Genomic DNA, 14,058 nt, shown 5'->3' with positions numbered 1-14,058 from the left:
CATGGACGAGCAAGCATGGACGACTGATATATAAACAAGGAATCTTTTTCATTGGAGTGTGTACAAGACAGGACCCGTATTGCTTTCACGATGCTCCAAAATTCGTCCCCCAACGCCGAAGGTTTGAATGCAATACAAAGTCGGGCTGGATCAGCCCAGATTGCCTCTATGAAAGAGCAGAGCATAGTCTAGATAGCGACCGTCCCATGTCCCCGACCAGAGCAGGATCGCATGCAGGAACGCTTCCAAATTTCAACGACATGTACAATAGTCTCCACACCACCGCTTATCTCTACACAGTCACCATCCTATCGCTTCTCTACCAGCAGGACGTGCATCGCAGCATATGCCAGGATAACAAAGCCGGCAGCATAAGCACCCAGGCAGATGACATCTCTCCACATGGCGCTGTTGTCGAACCCAAACGAGCTGAGGATCGCAGCACCAGGCACAGTGATATCCAGACCATATTTCTTATCCACCAGCGTCAGCTTGCTGACTTCGTTGACGATGAGAGATTCGAAAGCATAGTGGAAGATAGACAACCACTGGAGCCACTTGGCGCCGTCAGGAATCTTGTCCTGGTTGAGGAGAAGTCCTGCAAATAGCAGGCTGAAGAGCATGACGAGGCTGCCGATTAAGTTTGCCACGCTGTTGTCCTTGCAGACGATGCCTATGAAGAGACAGATAGAGGCAGCTGCAAGGTTGAACAATACCAGCACGAGGATGAAGATGAAGAAGTGAGCCGCGTCCGCCTGCAATCCGGTCATCGGGTAGATGATGATACCCATGAGGATTGGCGGGATGATCCGAAGAGGTATGATATCAAAGAGAACTTTGGATGCAAAATAGGTGACTGGCGAGTAGTACCCATTTGCACGCTCCCTTGTGAAGAGTAACCTCTCCGACGAGAAAACGTTCAGGCTTGTCAAGGTACTGAAACCGAAGAGAGCCAGCACGAAGAAGAAGAGACCCAGGCGGTTCTGAAAGCCAGGGATATCCTCGGTTAAGCCGTAGAAGAGATATCCAGAGAGTACACCGAGGAGGATAGCGATCGCATAATGCGTCAGCATCAGTAACGGATTGCGGTAAAGATTCTTCCAAGTGCGCTGTGACAAGATGATAAACTGTCGGCTGTATCCGATGCGTGCGTAACCCTTTCCAACGACACTCGTGTGAATGTTGGGTCCTGCAGCATTGTACGCGTTTCCGTTCCGACCATTGGCGTTTTGAGCGGTGGTTACTGCTTGTGAGATCTCCTCATGAATTTCGCGAGCGATGTCAGAAGTCCGGAAAGAACTGACGAGGATATCGAGGTCGGTCCCGCCGGATGCCGCAGGAGGAAGATCGTGGGGGTCCTCAATGATCTGAGGTGGGATGCGGCTAGGAGGTTGTCTGTGAAGCTTGTATGCACCAGACTCGCCCTCACCATCCGACGAAGCGGCATCGGTATTGGTCTTGCGACGAGTGAACAGCTCGCGCTCCTGCCTGGACTTGACAGAGTCTCGGCGCTTGTTCTTGGGTCTGGACGAGGACGCCTCGACTCCGCTGTCCTCACCAATACTGACGTTGGAGATGCTGGCGATACTCTTGACACCCCGAGTAGAACTTGGCCCAACACTGGCCACGTCGGCGGACACAGTGCCGTCGTCGAAGCTGGTGGATGAGCTTGCATGCATGGTCAGGTCGACGAGGAAGTCTGCAATATTAAATCCTGGTGGGCACTCGTATCCAACGCGGTCAAAGTATTCCTGGCACTGGCCGAACGGACCCGAAAATACAGGATTACCTTGCGCCAAGAGGACCAGCCGATCGAACAGGGCGACGATGTTTGACCGTGGCTGGTGAATCGTGAAGATAACAGTCCGCTTGAAGTCCTTGGCCAGAGTCACCAGGCATTCGATAACGTTGAAGGCGTTGTATGCGTCGAGACCGCTGGTAGGTTCGTCCAAGAAGAGGATGGAAGGGCTGGTGACTAATTCGCACGCGATGCCGACCCGGCGCTTCTCGCCACCGGAGATGCCACGACCCTTGCCCTCCTCCGAACCGATGAGGGAGTCCTTGATATGGAAGATACCAAGCTGTTTCTCGACCTCCGTGACTCGTTGTTCCTTTGCAGCCCTTGTCATATCCCGGGGCAGTCGCAGCAAGGCGCTGTTGAGGATCGTCTCGTGGACTGTCAAAGTCGGGAGCATGGTGTCTTCCTGGTCGACGAAACCAACAACGGACTTGAATTCCACGTCGCTGACCTTTTCGCCGTTGACGAAGAAGTCACCGCTCACGTCACCTCGCTTGTTCTTGCGTGCGAGAATGTCCAAAAATGTCGTCTTGCCAGCGCCGGAAGCACCCATTATGGCTGTAATCTCTCCAGGGCGAGCGACGCCTGACAGAGAGTGCAGGATCTGCTTGCCGTTGAGGGTGTATGAGACGTTCTCGAATTGCAGCGACGCAGGTTTATGGTCTGCCATAAGCTTGAGGGCCTCGTCGTCGGAGTCGTCCAGATGGATGGGTCCATATCTAAAGGAGCGTCTTGACAGATACCAGGTGAGGACGATCACGGCGACAAGGAAGAGGGCGCAGCCGGCAATCACGCCAGCGATGAGTGGTGTGTTGATCTTCGGAACGGACGGCTTGTAGTCAGGCAGCTCGGAGAAGTGCACACACTCGCCGGAGCGGCAGGACAGGAAGATGCTCGAGTCACCAATGATAGAGCTGATCAGGTCGTTCATGGCCGGCTCCTCGAAGCTGCACTTGTTGACGCCACCCTTGTTCTGAACACACTTGAACGAGCCGGGACCCTTAATCTCCTCGCTCAGGAAGTCAGTAATGTCAACGGATCCGTCCAGGCCACAGAGCATCCGGTCGGGGATGCATGAGCACTCGACGTTCTTGCAGTTATATGTGGTCCTGTTGTAGTTCTCGTCGCTGAAGTCGTAGCTCGATTCGCAGTGGTCGAGGGTACAGTAGAAGGATTCTTTCTGGTCGACCCAGACTGCGAGGTGTCAGCGCATTCATGGCTCTCAAGGAGCGATGGGTAGGGTTGGTCTGCTCACATTGGAAGTCACATCGGCCATCAGGCGCGTTGCAAGTGAATGTGACCTGTGGAACTTGTTCACCCAGAAGGTCTCGGATCTTGTCGTTGGTCACGTCGCACATCTGGTAGTTGTTCTTGAGCACATTGCCCATCTGATAGCAAACGCCGCCGTCTCCAGACTCCATCAGAGAATTGCAGGCCCGATCGTCATCGCACACATTGCAGTTTATGCCACCCCAGCCTTCGTCGCATTCGCACCGGTCGCCTGCGCGTATCTGTCGATGTTCGTTGCCTTTGGCCAATGAACCGCACACTAATCTTCAGTCAGTATAGGGGAGAAGAAACGCAAGAAGACGAGACGCCATTATCGAGGGACGTACGAGGCTCAATGCAGTCAATGCCACCGAATCCATCAGGACAGGTGCACTGGCCGTTGTACGTGTTGCATTCCGCATATTGGCCGCAGGTAAACGCTGGTAGGAGGCAGTTAAAGCTGTAGACATAACAAGTGTCAGCTATCGAGAGTTCGCCTGGACACCTGGGGAAAAGAAGACAGACCATGGCGGGCAGTCCTTCGGGCGATCGTCCATCAGCGCAAGCTGTGCGCGCAACGCCTCGACACCGGCATAGGAGGACGAGTAGTTGGAGAAGGCGGAGGCGGCGCTCGACAGCGCAAGCGCCCCCAGTATGAAGGCGCAGGCCGTCCGCGATGCCATGTTGCAGAGGGACAGTAGACACACACTCTCTCTCTCCTGGTTCTGAGATGAAGAGCCTTAGAGTGTGTTATTGAGGAGCGTCCCTGAGGGTGGTGTGTGTGTGTAAGATGGGCAAAGGTCTCGGGCAAGTGACCTCCCGAATCAAGTGGTCTGTCTGCCTTGTGGGCTAGGAAGTATGCAATGCAGTATGATAGACTGCCCACCTGCAGGTCATTCACCTGAGCAGCATGCAGAGCTCCTTTAGCGGTTGTGCTAAGCCCCCACAGCTTCCTATATACCCACACGTGGAGAACCCTGTTCGCAGGGGGAGGCAGCTCGGAGTCTCGGGTACCTACCGCTATCAAAACCCCTCCGGCAGACCTATGGGGCAGATGTCCCCAACATTTGATACTTTCCCAGTAATTCTGTCTCGTACACTGTCAATCTGAAATGCTATTACCCAGGAGTTTCCAGTAAGTCACATCTGTAGAGACTCACTGCCATATCTAGATAAGGAAATTGATTGTGAGTCTAGGTGTACTACACCCATCACCTGATGACGTATGCATCCAAGAAGTACCCCATGCCTTCGGTATGATGATGGGGTGGCTGGGTTGGGCTTGCTAATCTCCAGAAACAGTACCTGTGGCACAGAACGGTGGGTCAGACTTCAGGGCGGCCTTCAACTTCCAGCATGGCGCTTCCTTGATGCATCTACTGCAGTATAGCCACCCCAGTTGCAATACGTTACTTATGACACTGTTTGTGAAGAATCTATGGGTATACACCGTTACAGCTTTTATTTGTCAAATAAATAAATAAAAGTGTTGGGAGCTCAAAGATCAACTAATAATTCCAGAGATGTGAGATGTGAGAAACAGCACGTCTTACAGCCCATTTGGATGCAGGCCATATAACAGGCCGATCCTGATAGCACTGGGAATTCTGAATCACCTTTATATGTCTTTTGGCAACACACTTTGCCATAGTTATCTGATGTGTTTCATCTGATCTTGAGAAGTGGCTGATCTAAATCATCAGCAGCCTGCTCATCTGGAATGCTCATTGTTGACCTGCATATTATTGCTTGTTGGTAAATCTTGACTGTAATAAATGGTCCTTCACCTGTATCCTATGGGCTTCCCTACCTCTTTTTCTTCCTCCTCTTCTCCTTTCTCCTTTGTTTGTTTATCCTGCCCTTCTCTTCTTCTGTTATTCTTGAAAAACCCGCATTTCAAAACCTCTCAACTGCGCCATGTGTTTATTCGTGTTGATGCGCAATTGCGTCTACGCTGGGGCGTGCGCTAGTGCGGGCAGACAAACGAATTCCTCATATAGGCTGATATAAGTTGGCTCTGGCAATTTTCATCCCGCTGCTTCTTCAAACCGGCAGAGTCATTCTCCAGGACGCAGTCTAAGGTCAGTCACTGTCTCGTAGCCAAGATGGTCAAAATCGAACCGTTTGCGGTGGAGCAATGGATGGACGAGTAAGCACATCAAATCTGTCCCGCAATGTTTTCCCTTCCTTGCTGACCCTGTCTGCTGAAGGTATGAGAACACGGAGGGCGTCCTCAACATAGCCGAGACCTGTGCTGCCTCAGTTTCTGTCGAGGACCTTCAGGCACTCTCGACTGAGCAGGCCGGTGTCAGCCCTCTGAACCTGTCCAAGAAACTCACCTACGGCGCGATTCGGGGGTCAGATATTCTCCGAGAGCGGGTGGCTGCTATATACGCAAAGGAGGACGCATCTACGCCTCTCTCCGCCAGCAGCATCTTGATCACACAGGGAGCCATCGTCGCAAATTTCCTACTATTTTACACCCTGATCGGGCCTCAGGACCATGTCATCTGTGTATACCCTACGTACCAACAACTCTATGGCGTGCCACAGAGTCTAGGTGCCGAGGTGTCACTATGGAAGCTAAAGAAGGAAGACGGTTACATCCCTGATGCTAGCGAGCTGGACTCACTTGTGAGAAGCAACACGAAAATGATCATTATCAACAACCCGAACAACCCGAGCGGCTCCACCATTCCCAAGGCCGTACTGGGTTCCATTGTCGAGTTTGCAAAGGCTCACGACATCATCGTTCTATGCGACGAGGTGTATCGTCCCTTGTTCCACAGCCTACCCGACGGGGCTGACAAGCCACCTTCGATCCTCTCGTTTGGCTACGAGAAGACCATCTCGACCAGCTCCATGTCCAAGGCCTGGGCACTGGCAGGTATCCGCCTCGGTTGGATCGCATCGAGGGATAAGAGCATCATCGAGGCCGTGGCGCAGGCACGAGACTATACCACCATCTCGGTGTCCTATCTGGACGACCAGATTGCCAGTTATGCATTGTCGGATGCCGTCAGGCCGAACCTAATCGAGCGCAACCTGAAGATGGCGAGGGCGAACCTCGAGCTGTTGGACAAGTTCGTACAGGAACACAAAGATGTATGTACTTGGATCAAGCCGACAGCTGGCACCACGGCCTTCATCCAATTTATAAACAAGGGGGAGCCGGTGGATGACGAAGCATTCTCTCTGGACGTGCTCGAAAAGACAAAGGCCATGTTCCTACCAGGCGCGAAGTGCTTCGGCCACGGCAAGGACTTCAAGGGCTACGTCCGCATCGGATATGTGAACGAGACGGCAGTGCTGAAGAAGGCGTTGGTTAGGCTTGGGGCCTACGTGAACGAATGCCTGTCGCCTTAAACTTGGAAAGTTTGTAGGTCACAAGACTTGCCCGTTAGATAACACCTTGTCGATGACTTGGCAGCAACACAACGCAATAGCAAAGACTTGGATTGCAACGCTAGATCTTGGGCAAGCAACTAGCCAAGACGCCGGTATGACTAGAGAAGTCATTGATGTACAAGTTCGAACGATGTCTGAAGAAAATCGTATAGCAGGCATCCAAGCTAATTTGCAATAGCCAACTTTCAGAGACGTCGAGCCTGCCTCGACAGATGACCTAGAAACTGTGGAAGTGACGAACCCCCCTGTGGAGGGTTCGTGGAATCTCCTATTCTACTGCACTAGGATTCTAGTTGAGTTTCATTCAGTAACACACCCATGCGCTTCCGCGCACCCCCCGACAAACTCCTGCAAGCATTCAATTTGCTTGATCGTCAATGCCAGCTCGATTGCAGCAAGCAAGGAACGACCTCCTGAGCAAGGCTCCAGCGCTCTTCTTCTCTTCGCTTGGCATTCATCTTGGCGCCTGCTTGGAAGGGCCACCGTCCACTTAACTACTTCTTAGGCCAATTTTGGATTCTTTCACTCTTCTTTCATATGCCTTTGCTGCTGCATTTACAGAAACTTGTGGAGCTGCGCTCCCTCCCAAGGCTCCGCAGCTCATTTGGTTACCTGGGCTTGCCAAAAAGCCTTGACGTTCATTTTGCCTCTGGCCTAGGCGTTTCACGTTGATTCCTCTGAACTTGGTCTACATTCCTTTTTCAGCCCAATAATTATCGTTGCGAGCTTCAGCTTCTTCCTGTTGCTTTCTGTCTTTCTTTCTGCTCTTTATGAGACCTTGCGGGATCATTGAACACATTTCACGCAGCTTCACTCGCACGGCAGCCTGACGCTTGCAAGAAGGGGAGGATGAGAGCAAGGGTACCGTCAGTCTTCTCGGCTGCTGTTGCCGCCGCCACGGGCTTTCTAGCTCCGTCAGCCCTCGCTGCAGGCGTTGTGAAGTGGGACATATACAAGAATCACCAACAAAGATCCACCCTGGGAAGACGAGCCGCTGGATACCAACAGGAGATTATTGAGAATTCGATCGCTAGAGGCGGTTACTTTGCGACCTGTACTGTGGGTACGCCTGGCCAGGATGTTATACTGCAGCTGGACACAGGTTCCAGTGACATCTGGATACCGTGGAAGCAAGCGAGTGTGTGCGAAGAGGACGCATGCTCACTTGGAACCTGTGAGTCGAAGAATTGTCCTCATAATCATTGCACAGTGTTGGCTGATCTCCTGGCTGGCAGTCGATCCCCAGACCTCGTCGACATACGATGATTTTGGCACGGGGGAATTTGAGATCGCTTATGTGGACGGGAGCTATTCAAAAGGTGACTATTTCACAGACGTTTTCAGCATCGCAGATGCCACTCTGTCGAATATGACCATGGGACTTGGCAAGGACACGACCATCCCGTACGGGCTTGTCGGCGTGGGGTACATCGCCAACGAGGCCATCATCACCACCGAAGAATCGCTCTCGGCGGAGTACGCAAACCTGCCGGCGTTGATGATGAGCCAGGGCCTGATCGTGACAAATGCATACAGCTTGTGGCTGAACGATCTGGATGCGAGCACGGGAAGTGTTCTCTTCGGCGGCATAGATACGCGGAAATATGTGGGCAACCTGACGAGAATTCCCATCCTCGAGGATGGCGTGACGGGTCAGTATGACTCCTTCATAGTAGAGCTCACGTCGATATATGCGGCCAGCTCTAGCGGTATCGACCAGCTGATATCGCGTGACGATCCCGTCGAGGTCGTGCTTGATTCGGGCACGACCCTCACTTATCTGCCTCAGGACTTGGCGCAAGAGATCTGGGAAGAAGTGGGTGCGGTATACAGCGCATCGATAGGGCTAGCTGTCATCCCTTGCAGGATGCAGAAGAGCACGGGGTACTTCTCCTTCACCTTTGCAGGGACGGGCGGACCGACGGTCAAGGTCGCGATGGACGAGCTCGTACTGGATCTTGTTCTCGAGGGACCGGCACCGACCTTCACGTCTGGAACGTACGAGGGCGAGGACGTATGCGAGTTTGGGATTCAGAACGCCACGGGCACCTACCTCCTCGGCGACACGTTCTTGCGCAGCGCTTACGTGGTGTACGACCTGATCAACAACGAGATCGGCATTGCACCGACCGATTTCAACGCAACAGGGTCCAACATTGTGACTTTTGCAAGCCAGGGCGCCGTAATCCCGTCTGCCACTCTTGCTCCTAACCAGACCTTGGCTACGAGCACGGCGACAGCCACGCAGCCAGCTTTCGCAGCCGAAGCTGGATTCTCCAACGGAACTAGTGATGCGAACTTGGCGGGTGTCCCTACTGGTCTCGGGCTGTATAGTATCGTGTTGGCTGTGGCCGTTACAGGAGGAGCCGCTTTGCTCCTGTGAAGTTTTAGGGTGTGTTTTTGTGCATTGAACAGATACCCCCCCTTTTTTTCCTCATACAAATGACTGGAGTCACAGACGGGTTGGATTATGAATCAAAGTCAAAGCAGCATTTTACGGCGTCCAGGGAGTAAGAAGAAGCAGGGCCTAGGCTGTCCATCATTTGGAAGGGCTTTAGTCGGATGAGTAAATGATTTAGGGATAGTTCGCCATCCGCATACCTACTAGTAATCAAACTGAAAAATTCAGTACACTGATCGCAAACTGATGAGTTGGTCTTACTATTGAAGCCCCCGAACTGCTGTTTTTATGATGAGCTCTGCGAAGTACCATTGGCTAGAAAGCAGAAGTCTAGGGAATCTGATCCCATTCAAGAAAGTAATTCAGGTTTAGGGGCATAATGATCCGTACATTTCAAAAGACTTCCAATGTAAGTTCTATACTAATCGAGTAGAGTCAATACATATGGTGCTACTCACGGTATGTACTATAGTACTGTAGTAGACGAAAAAAAGCCAGCAGGGGTCGAGTCCAGCGTGATGACCACCGCCAATCAACACTGACAGGGAGGACCCTGCTGCAGTTTGCCTGCCGACTACCCAAAAAATTATTCGGGTCGTTCAACAATTATACGAGTGCGCCAGGCTCTTTCTCGCACAACATTCCTTTCCTTGCCCTCCACCACCTTCCCCCCCCCCCCCCCATGAATCCGTGAAGATGAGGGCGTCTAGAGCCGTGGCCGTCTTGGGTGACGGTCGCATCTTCAGCTCGAGCCCTGGAGCGAGGTTGCTGAGCCAGCGCTGTCGCCCGACGAGCTCAGAGGTATCGCGAAAATGGCAACAGCCGATTCAGTTCGAATGCGCGAAGAGAGCCTTCAACCAGACCTCCAACAAGGGCGCTGCTCTCAATGCCGCCCAGGAAGCGTAAGTTTGCTGTCTCTCTTGTGCTACATGATACTCTTGCTCAATTGACTGACCTTTTTTCCCTTTCTATGCTGTAGTCTTAAGGCTGCGAAAGATGCCGCGAATCTGTCCCCCGAGGTCGTCAGGGAGCGCATGAGCCCTGAAGAGAGGAAGCGCCTGTCTATGGTTCGAAATATTGGTATTGCGGTAAGGATCATTATAAACTAGATATTTTAGTGCTACACGAGGCATGAGCTCATTGGAATAGGCACACATCGACAGCGGTAAAACGACATGTACGGAACGAGTTCTTTTCTACACGGGCAGAATCAAGTCGATCCACGAGGTTCGAGGCCGTGACAGCGTCGGCGCCAAAATGGACTCTATGGAACTGGAACGCGAACGAGGAATTACCATCCAATCTGCTGCGACATTCTGCGACTGGGTCAAGAAGGAAGACGGGAAAGACGAGACTTACCACATCAACCTAATTGATACCCCTGGCCACGTTGACTTCACAATCGAGGTCGAGCGTGCGCTGCGGGTCCTGGATGGTGCTGTCATGATTTTGTGCGCTGTCTCTGGCGTGCAGAGTCAGACCATCACCGTCGACAGGCAGATGAAGCGGTACAACGTGCCCCGGATTAGCTTTGTCAACAAGATGGACCGCATGGGTGCCAACCCCTTCAAGGCGGTTGAGCAGATCAACTCCAAGCTTAGGTTCCCTGCTGCTGCTATCCAGATCCCCATCGGCTCCGAGAAGGAGTTTGAGGGTGTGGTCGACCTGATTAACATGCGTGCTATCCGGAATGACGGTCATCGAGGTGTCCATCTCAAGATCTCCGACCAGATCCCCGAGGATCTCAAGGAGCTCGCCCAGCAGAAGCGCCAGGAGCTCATCGAAAAACTTGCCGATGTCGACGACGAAATCGCCGAGATTTTCCTTGACGAGAGAACGCCTACGCCTGAGCAGATCAAGGCCGCTATCCGCCGTGCCACCATCGATCGCAAGTTCACCCCTGTCCTGATGGGCACAGCACTGGGCGACAAGTCCGTGCAGCCAATGCTCGACGCGGTCTGTGACTTCCTGCCGAACCCCGCCGACGTTGAGAACATGGCCCTCGACCGCTCACAGAAGGAGAAGCCTGTTCAGCTCGTGCCGTACAACGCGCTACCCTTCGTCGGCCTGGCCTTCAAGCTCGAGGAGAATCCCTACGGTCAGCTTACCTACATCCGCGTGTACCAGGGCTCCCTCAAGAAGGGCAGCTACTTGTTCAACTCCCGCACTGGCAAGAAGGTTCGCATCCCTCGTATCGTCCGCATGCACTCCAATGATATGGAGGATGTGGCTGAGATCGGTGCCGGCGAGATCTGCGCCGTGTTCGGTGTTGACTGCGCCTCTGGAGATACCTTTACCGACGGCAACCTCCCCTACACCATGAGCTCCATGTACGTCCCCGACGCCGTTATGTCGCTGTCCATTAAGCCCAAGCGCAGCAGTGACGCGGATCCCTTCTCCAAGGCCATGAACCGTTTCCAACGCGAGGATCCCACCTTCCGCCTGACCGTGGACGAGGAGTCGGAGGAGACCATCATCTCTGGTATGGGCGAGCTACACCTGGAGGTCTACGTCGAGCGCCTGCGCCGCGAGTACAAGGTCGACTGCGAGACGGGCCAGCCTCGCGTGGCCTACCGTGAGACCATCACCCGCCACGCCGACTTCGACTACCTGCTGAAGAAGCAGACGGGCGGCCCCGGCGATTTCGCTCGCGTGATGGGATTCATCGAGCCGTACACCGGAGAGGCGGAAAAGAACCACTACGAGTCTCAGGTCGTCGGCGGCACCATCCCCGACAAGTTCCTGTCGGCCTGCGGCAAGGGTTTCGAGCTGGGCTGCGAGAAAGGCCCCCTGCTAGGCCACAAGGTCATCGGCTGCAAGCTTGTCGTCAACGACGGCGCGACACACGTGACGGACTCGTCGGATTATGCCTTCCAGATGGCCACGCAGGCCGCCTTCCGCAAGGCCTTCAAGGATGCCGGCGGCACGGTCCTCGAGCCGCTGATGAAGACGACCATCACAGCGCCCAACGAGTTCCAAGGAAACATCATCATGCTGATGAACAAGCGGGGCACCATTCTGGACACCGAAATTGGACCGGAAGATTTTACCCTCATAGCCGACTGCTCGCTGAACGCCATGTTCGGCTTCAGCTCGCACCTGCGGGCTGCGACACAGGGCAAGGGAGAGTTTAGCATGGAGTTCAGCCACTACGCGCCGGCACCGCCGCAGCTGCAGTAAGTCATTCATCCTTCTCAGCAATACCTAGCATTGTTTGGACAGCTGCTGACCCTGAATTATAGGAAGGAACTCATCGCCAAGTATGAGAAGGAGAAGTTCGCCAAATAAAAGGCACACAGTTGAGAGCGGCGACCGGGACTCTCTTTTGAGGTCGTGGGCCAGCCCAGATCTTCAGGCTGTGCAATGTTGATGATCTTCCTGCGGGGTAAAAAAACAAAACGCGTTATAGAGATGATCTTCTAGACATGTACCATACGACCAGTGTGCGCTTGGACATATAGACCAGCGCGCAGCATTTAAATTTCTACTATAGACAGAGAGAGGGGAAAATGCGGCGAGGACTAGAAGAGGGGAAAAGAAAAGGGAGGTCGGGTTCTTTGAAGGAGAAGAAGACCATTTGAAGAAAGCGGTCATGATCGCATTGTGTAAAAAACTTAACGAGCGCGAGAAAGAAATTGGATAGATAACCAATCCTCACTCAACAGAACATTTGCAGACTAGAGGTGACACTTGATTTACACTAGACATATCAAAGAGAAGTCTTGTGTTTTGCCTAACAGCACGTAAAGCTAGGAAGATGCAGAGGGCAGGAATATATGGCAGATATGCCCGCTCATGAAACTTTTTGGTATCTAATGTTTGTCTTTTTTTTTAATCTACCGCCCCAGAATTTTTAATCTCAACTTCTTCACACACAACACACCGCTTCAGCCGAAAGCTTACAGCCTCTTCAGAACATCCTCGACGACCTCAGTCGTGCTGTACTTGCCACCGAGGTCAGGTGTCACAATGCCGGCGGCGAGAGTCGCGTCAACAGCGGCATAGATCTTGGCGGCCGCCTTCTCGAGATCCATAAACTCCAGCATGACACCGACGCTCCTCATGGTGGCGATGGGGTTCGCCTTGCCCTGGCCGACAATGTCGGGGGCGCTGCCGTGGACCGGCTCGCCGATGGCAAAGGACTCGCCGACGTTGGCGCTGGGGATCAGGCCGAGGGAGCCCAGCAGGCCGGCGCCCTGGTCGGACAGGATATCGCCGTACAGGTTGGGGGCGACGACGACGTCGTAGTACTCGGGCTGCTGGACGAGCTTGAGGGCCATGCTGTCGACGATCTGCTCCTCGACGGCGACGGCCGGGGTGGCGGCGGCCAGGGCCTCGCGGGCGGTGGTGCGGAACAGGCCGTCGGTCTGCGAGAGGACGTTGGACTTGTGCACGACGGTGACCATGGGCCCGGCGTGGATGCTGTCGGCGCCGGCGTCGCGCATCTTTTGCCTGCGCTCGGCGATGCGACCGGCCATCTCGGCGATGCGGTAGCTGGCGCGGCCGGTGATGCGCTTGATGGCCTCGGCGACGGGACGGCCGCCGGGACCGTCGGCGCGGGTGTTCTCCTCCTTGACGTAGAGGTCTTCTGTGTTCTCGCGGACAATCACCATGTCGACGGCCTGCTGGCGGAACAGGCTGGTGGCGACGCCCTTGACGGGGCGCACGTTGGCGTAGAGGTCGAGCTTCTTGCGCAGGGCGACGATCGGGGAGGAATAGCCCTTGACGGCCTTGGAGGGCGATTGCACGGCACCGAAGAGGGCGCCGTCGCACTCGGACTTGAGGGTGTCGACGGTGCGCTGGGGGAGGGCGGTGCCGGTGCGCTCGAAGGTCTCGAAGCCGGCGTCGAGGTCGACGAAGGAGAAGGAGAGGCCTAGGGAGGGTGGGAGGGACTCGAGGAGACGCCGGCCGGCGGGAATGACCTCCTTGCCTATGCCATCACCGGGGATGAGGCCTATTTTTGTCGTGGGGAATGGTCAGCCGTTGGGTAAATGGTTTCGTTTATGCTCATGGCCAGTTTTAGAAAATTTGGCAAGACTTTGGGAGGGTATGGGTATTCCTCGAGAGTTTATCATACCGATCCTGAGGGTTCTGGTGGCCATCTTGAGGTCAATTGGCCGTTGGGACTGCTTGGGAAGGGTGAAGAAGAGTTGCTGGCTCGAGAGGAAAAGCTTGAGAAGTG

At 54.0% G+C, this 14,058-nt stretch overlaps 4 protein-coding genes across 4 annotated transcripts; 2 read left to right on the top strand and 2 right to left on the bottom strand.

Moving 5' to 3' along the window:
* Positions 1-32: 32 nt before the first annotated feature.
* Positions 33-3,729, bottom strand: M406DRAFT_277844 (uncharacterized protein). The gene is made up of 4 exons (XM_040918330.1): positions 3,593-3,729; positions 3,415-3,527; positions 3,054-3,347; positions 33-2,992 (listed from the first exon to the last, which is right to left on the bottom strand). The coding sequence occupies exons 1-4, from the start codon at positions 3,622-3,624 to the stop codon at positions 309-311; spliced, it is 3,123 nt and encodes a 1,040-aa protein (XP_040775316.1). The 5' UTR covers positions 3,625-3,729; the 3' UTR covers positions 33-308.
* Positions 3,730-5,172: 1,443 nt separating this feature from the next.
* M406DRAFT_339978 (PLP-dependent transferase) lies at positions 5,173-6,433 on the top strand (the record flags this gene model as incomplete). Its single annotated transcript, XM_040921512.1, has 2 exons — positions 5,173-5,216; positions 5,278-6,433. The coding sequence occupies 2 exons, from the start codon at positions 5,173-5,175 to the stop codon at positions 6,431-6,433; spliced, it is 1,200 nt and encodes a 399-aa protein (XP_040775315.1).
* Positions 6,434-7,844: 1,411 nt separating this feature from the next.
* On the top strand, positions 7,845-12,541 carry M406DRAFT_346507 (translation elongation factor G; the record flags this gene model as incomplete). Its single annotated transcript, XM_040922197.1, has 5 exons — positions 7,845-7,951; positions 8,012-8,763; positions 9,873-9,964; positions 10,026-12,052; positions 12,119-12,541. The coding sequence occupies 5 exons, from the start codon at positions 7,845-7,847 to the stop codon at positions 12,162-12,164; spliced, it is 3,024 nt and encodes a 1,007-aa protein (XP_040775314.1). The 3' UTR covers positions 12,165-12,541.
* A 127-nt stretch (positions 12,542-12,668) lies between these two features.
* On the bottom strand, positions 12,669-14,058 carry M406DRAFT_346506 (Isocitrate/isopropylmalate dehydrogenase). The gene is made up of 2 exons (XM_040922196.1): positions 13,954-14,058; positions 12,669-13,830 (listed from the first exon to the last, which is right to left on the bottom strand). Exons 1-2 carry the CDS (start codon positions 13,976-13,978, stop codon positions 12,776-12,778), a joined length of 1,080 nt encoding a protein of 359 aa, XP_040775313.1. The 5' UTR covers positions 13,979-14,058; the 3' UTR covers positions 12,669-12,775.

The sequence above is a fragment of the Cryphonectria parasitica genome (genome assembly GCF_011745365.1).
Source record: "Cryphonectria parasitica EP155 unplaced genomic scaffold M406scaffold_5, whole genome shotgun sequence".
In the NCBI taxonomy this organism is placed as follows: domain Eukaryota; kingdom Fungi; phylum Ascomycota; class Sordariomycetes; order Diaporthales; family Cryphonectriaceae; genus Cryphonectria; species Cryphonectria parasitica.
The sequence above is the reverse complement of the archived record's forward strand: the minus strand, read 5'-3'. Positions and strand labels throughout refer to the sequence as shown.

Coding starts and splice junctions, on each gene's coding strand:
- M406DRAFT_277844 (XM_040918330.1), bottom strand. CDS start 3,624: ATGGACGATCGCCCGAAGGACTGCCCGCCATG. Junction 3,528..3,592: donor CCGAAGGACTGCCCGCCATG/GTCTGTCTTCTT, acceptor TTATGTCTACAG/CTTTAACTGCCTCCTACCAG. Junction 3,348..3,414: donor CATTGACTGCATTGAGCCTC/GTACGTCCCTCG, acceptor ACTGAAGATTAG/TGTGCGGTTCATTGGCCAAA.
- M406DRAFT_346506 (XM_040922196.1), bottom strand. CDS start 13,978: ATGGCCACCAGAACCCTCAGGATCG. Junction 13,831..13,953: donor CACCAGAACCCTCAGGATCG/GTATGATAAACT, acceptor CGACAAAAATAG/GCCTCATCCCCGGTGATGGC.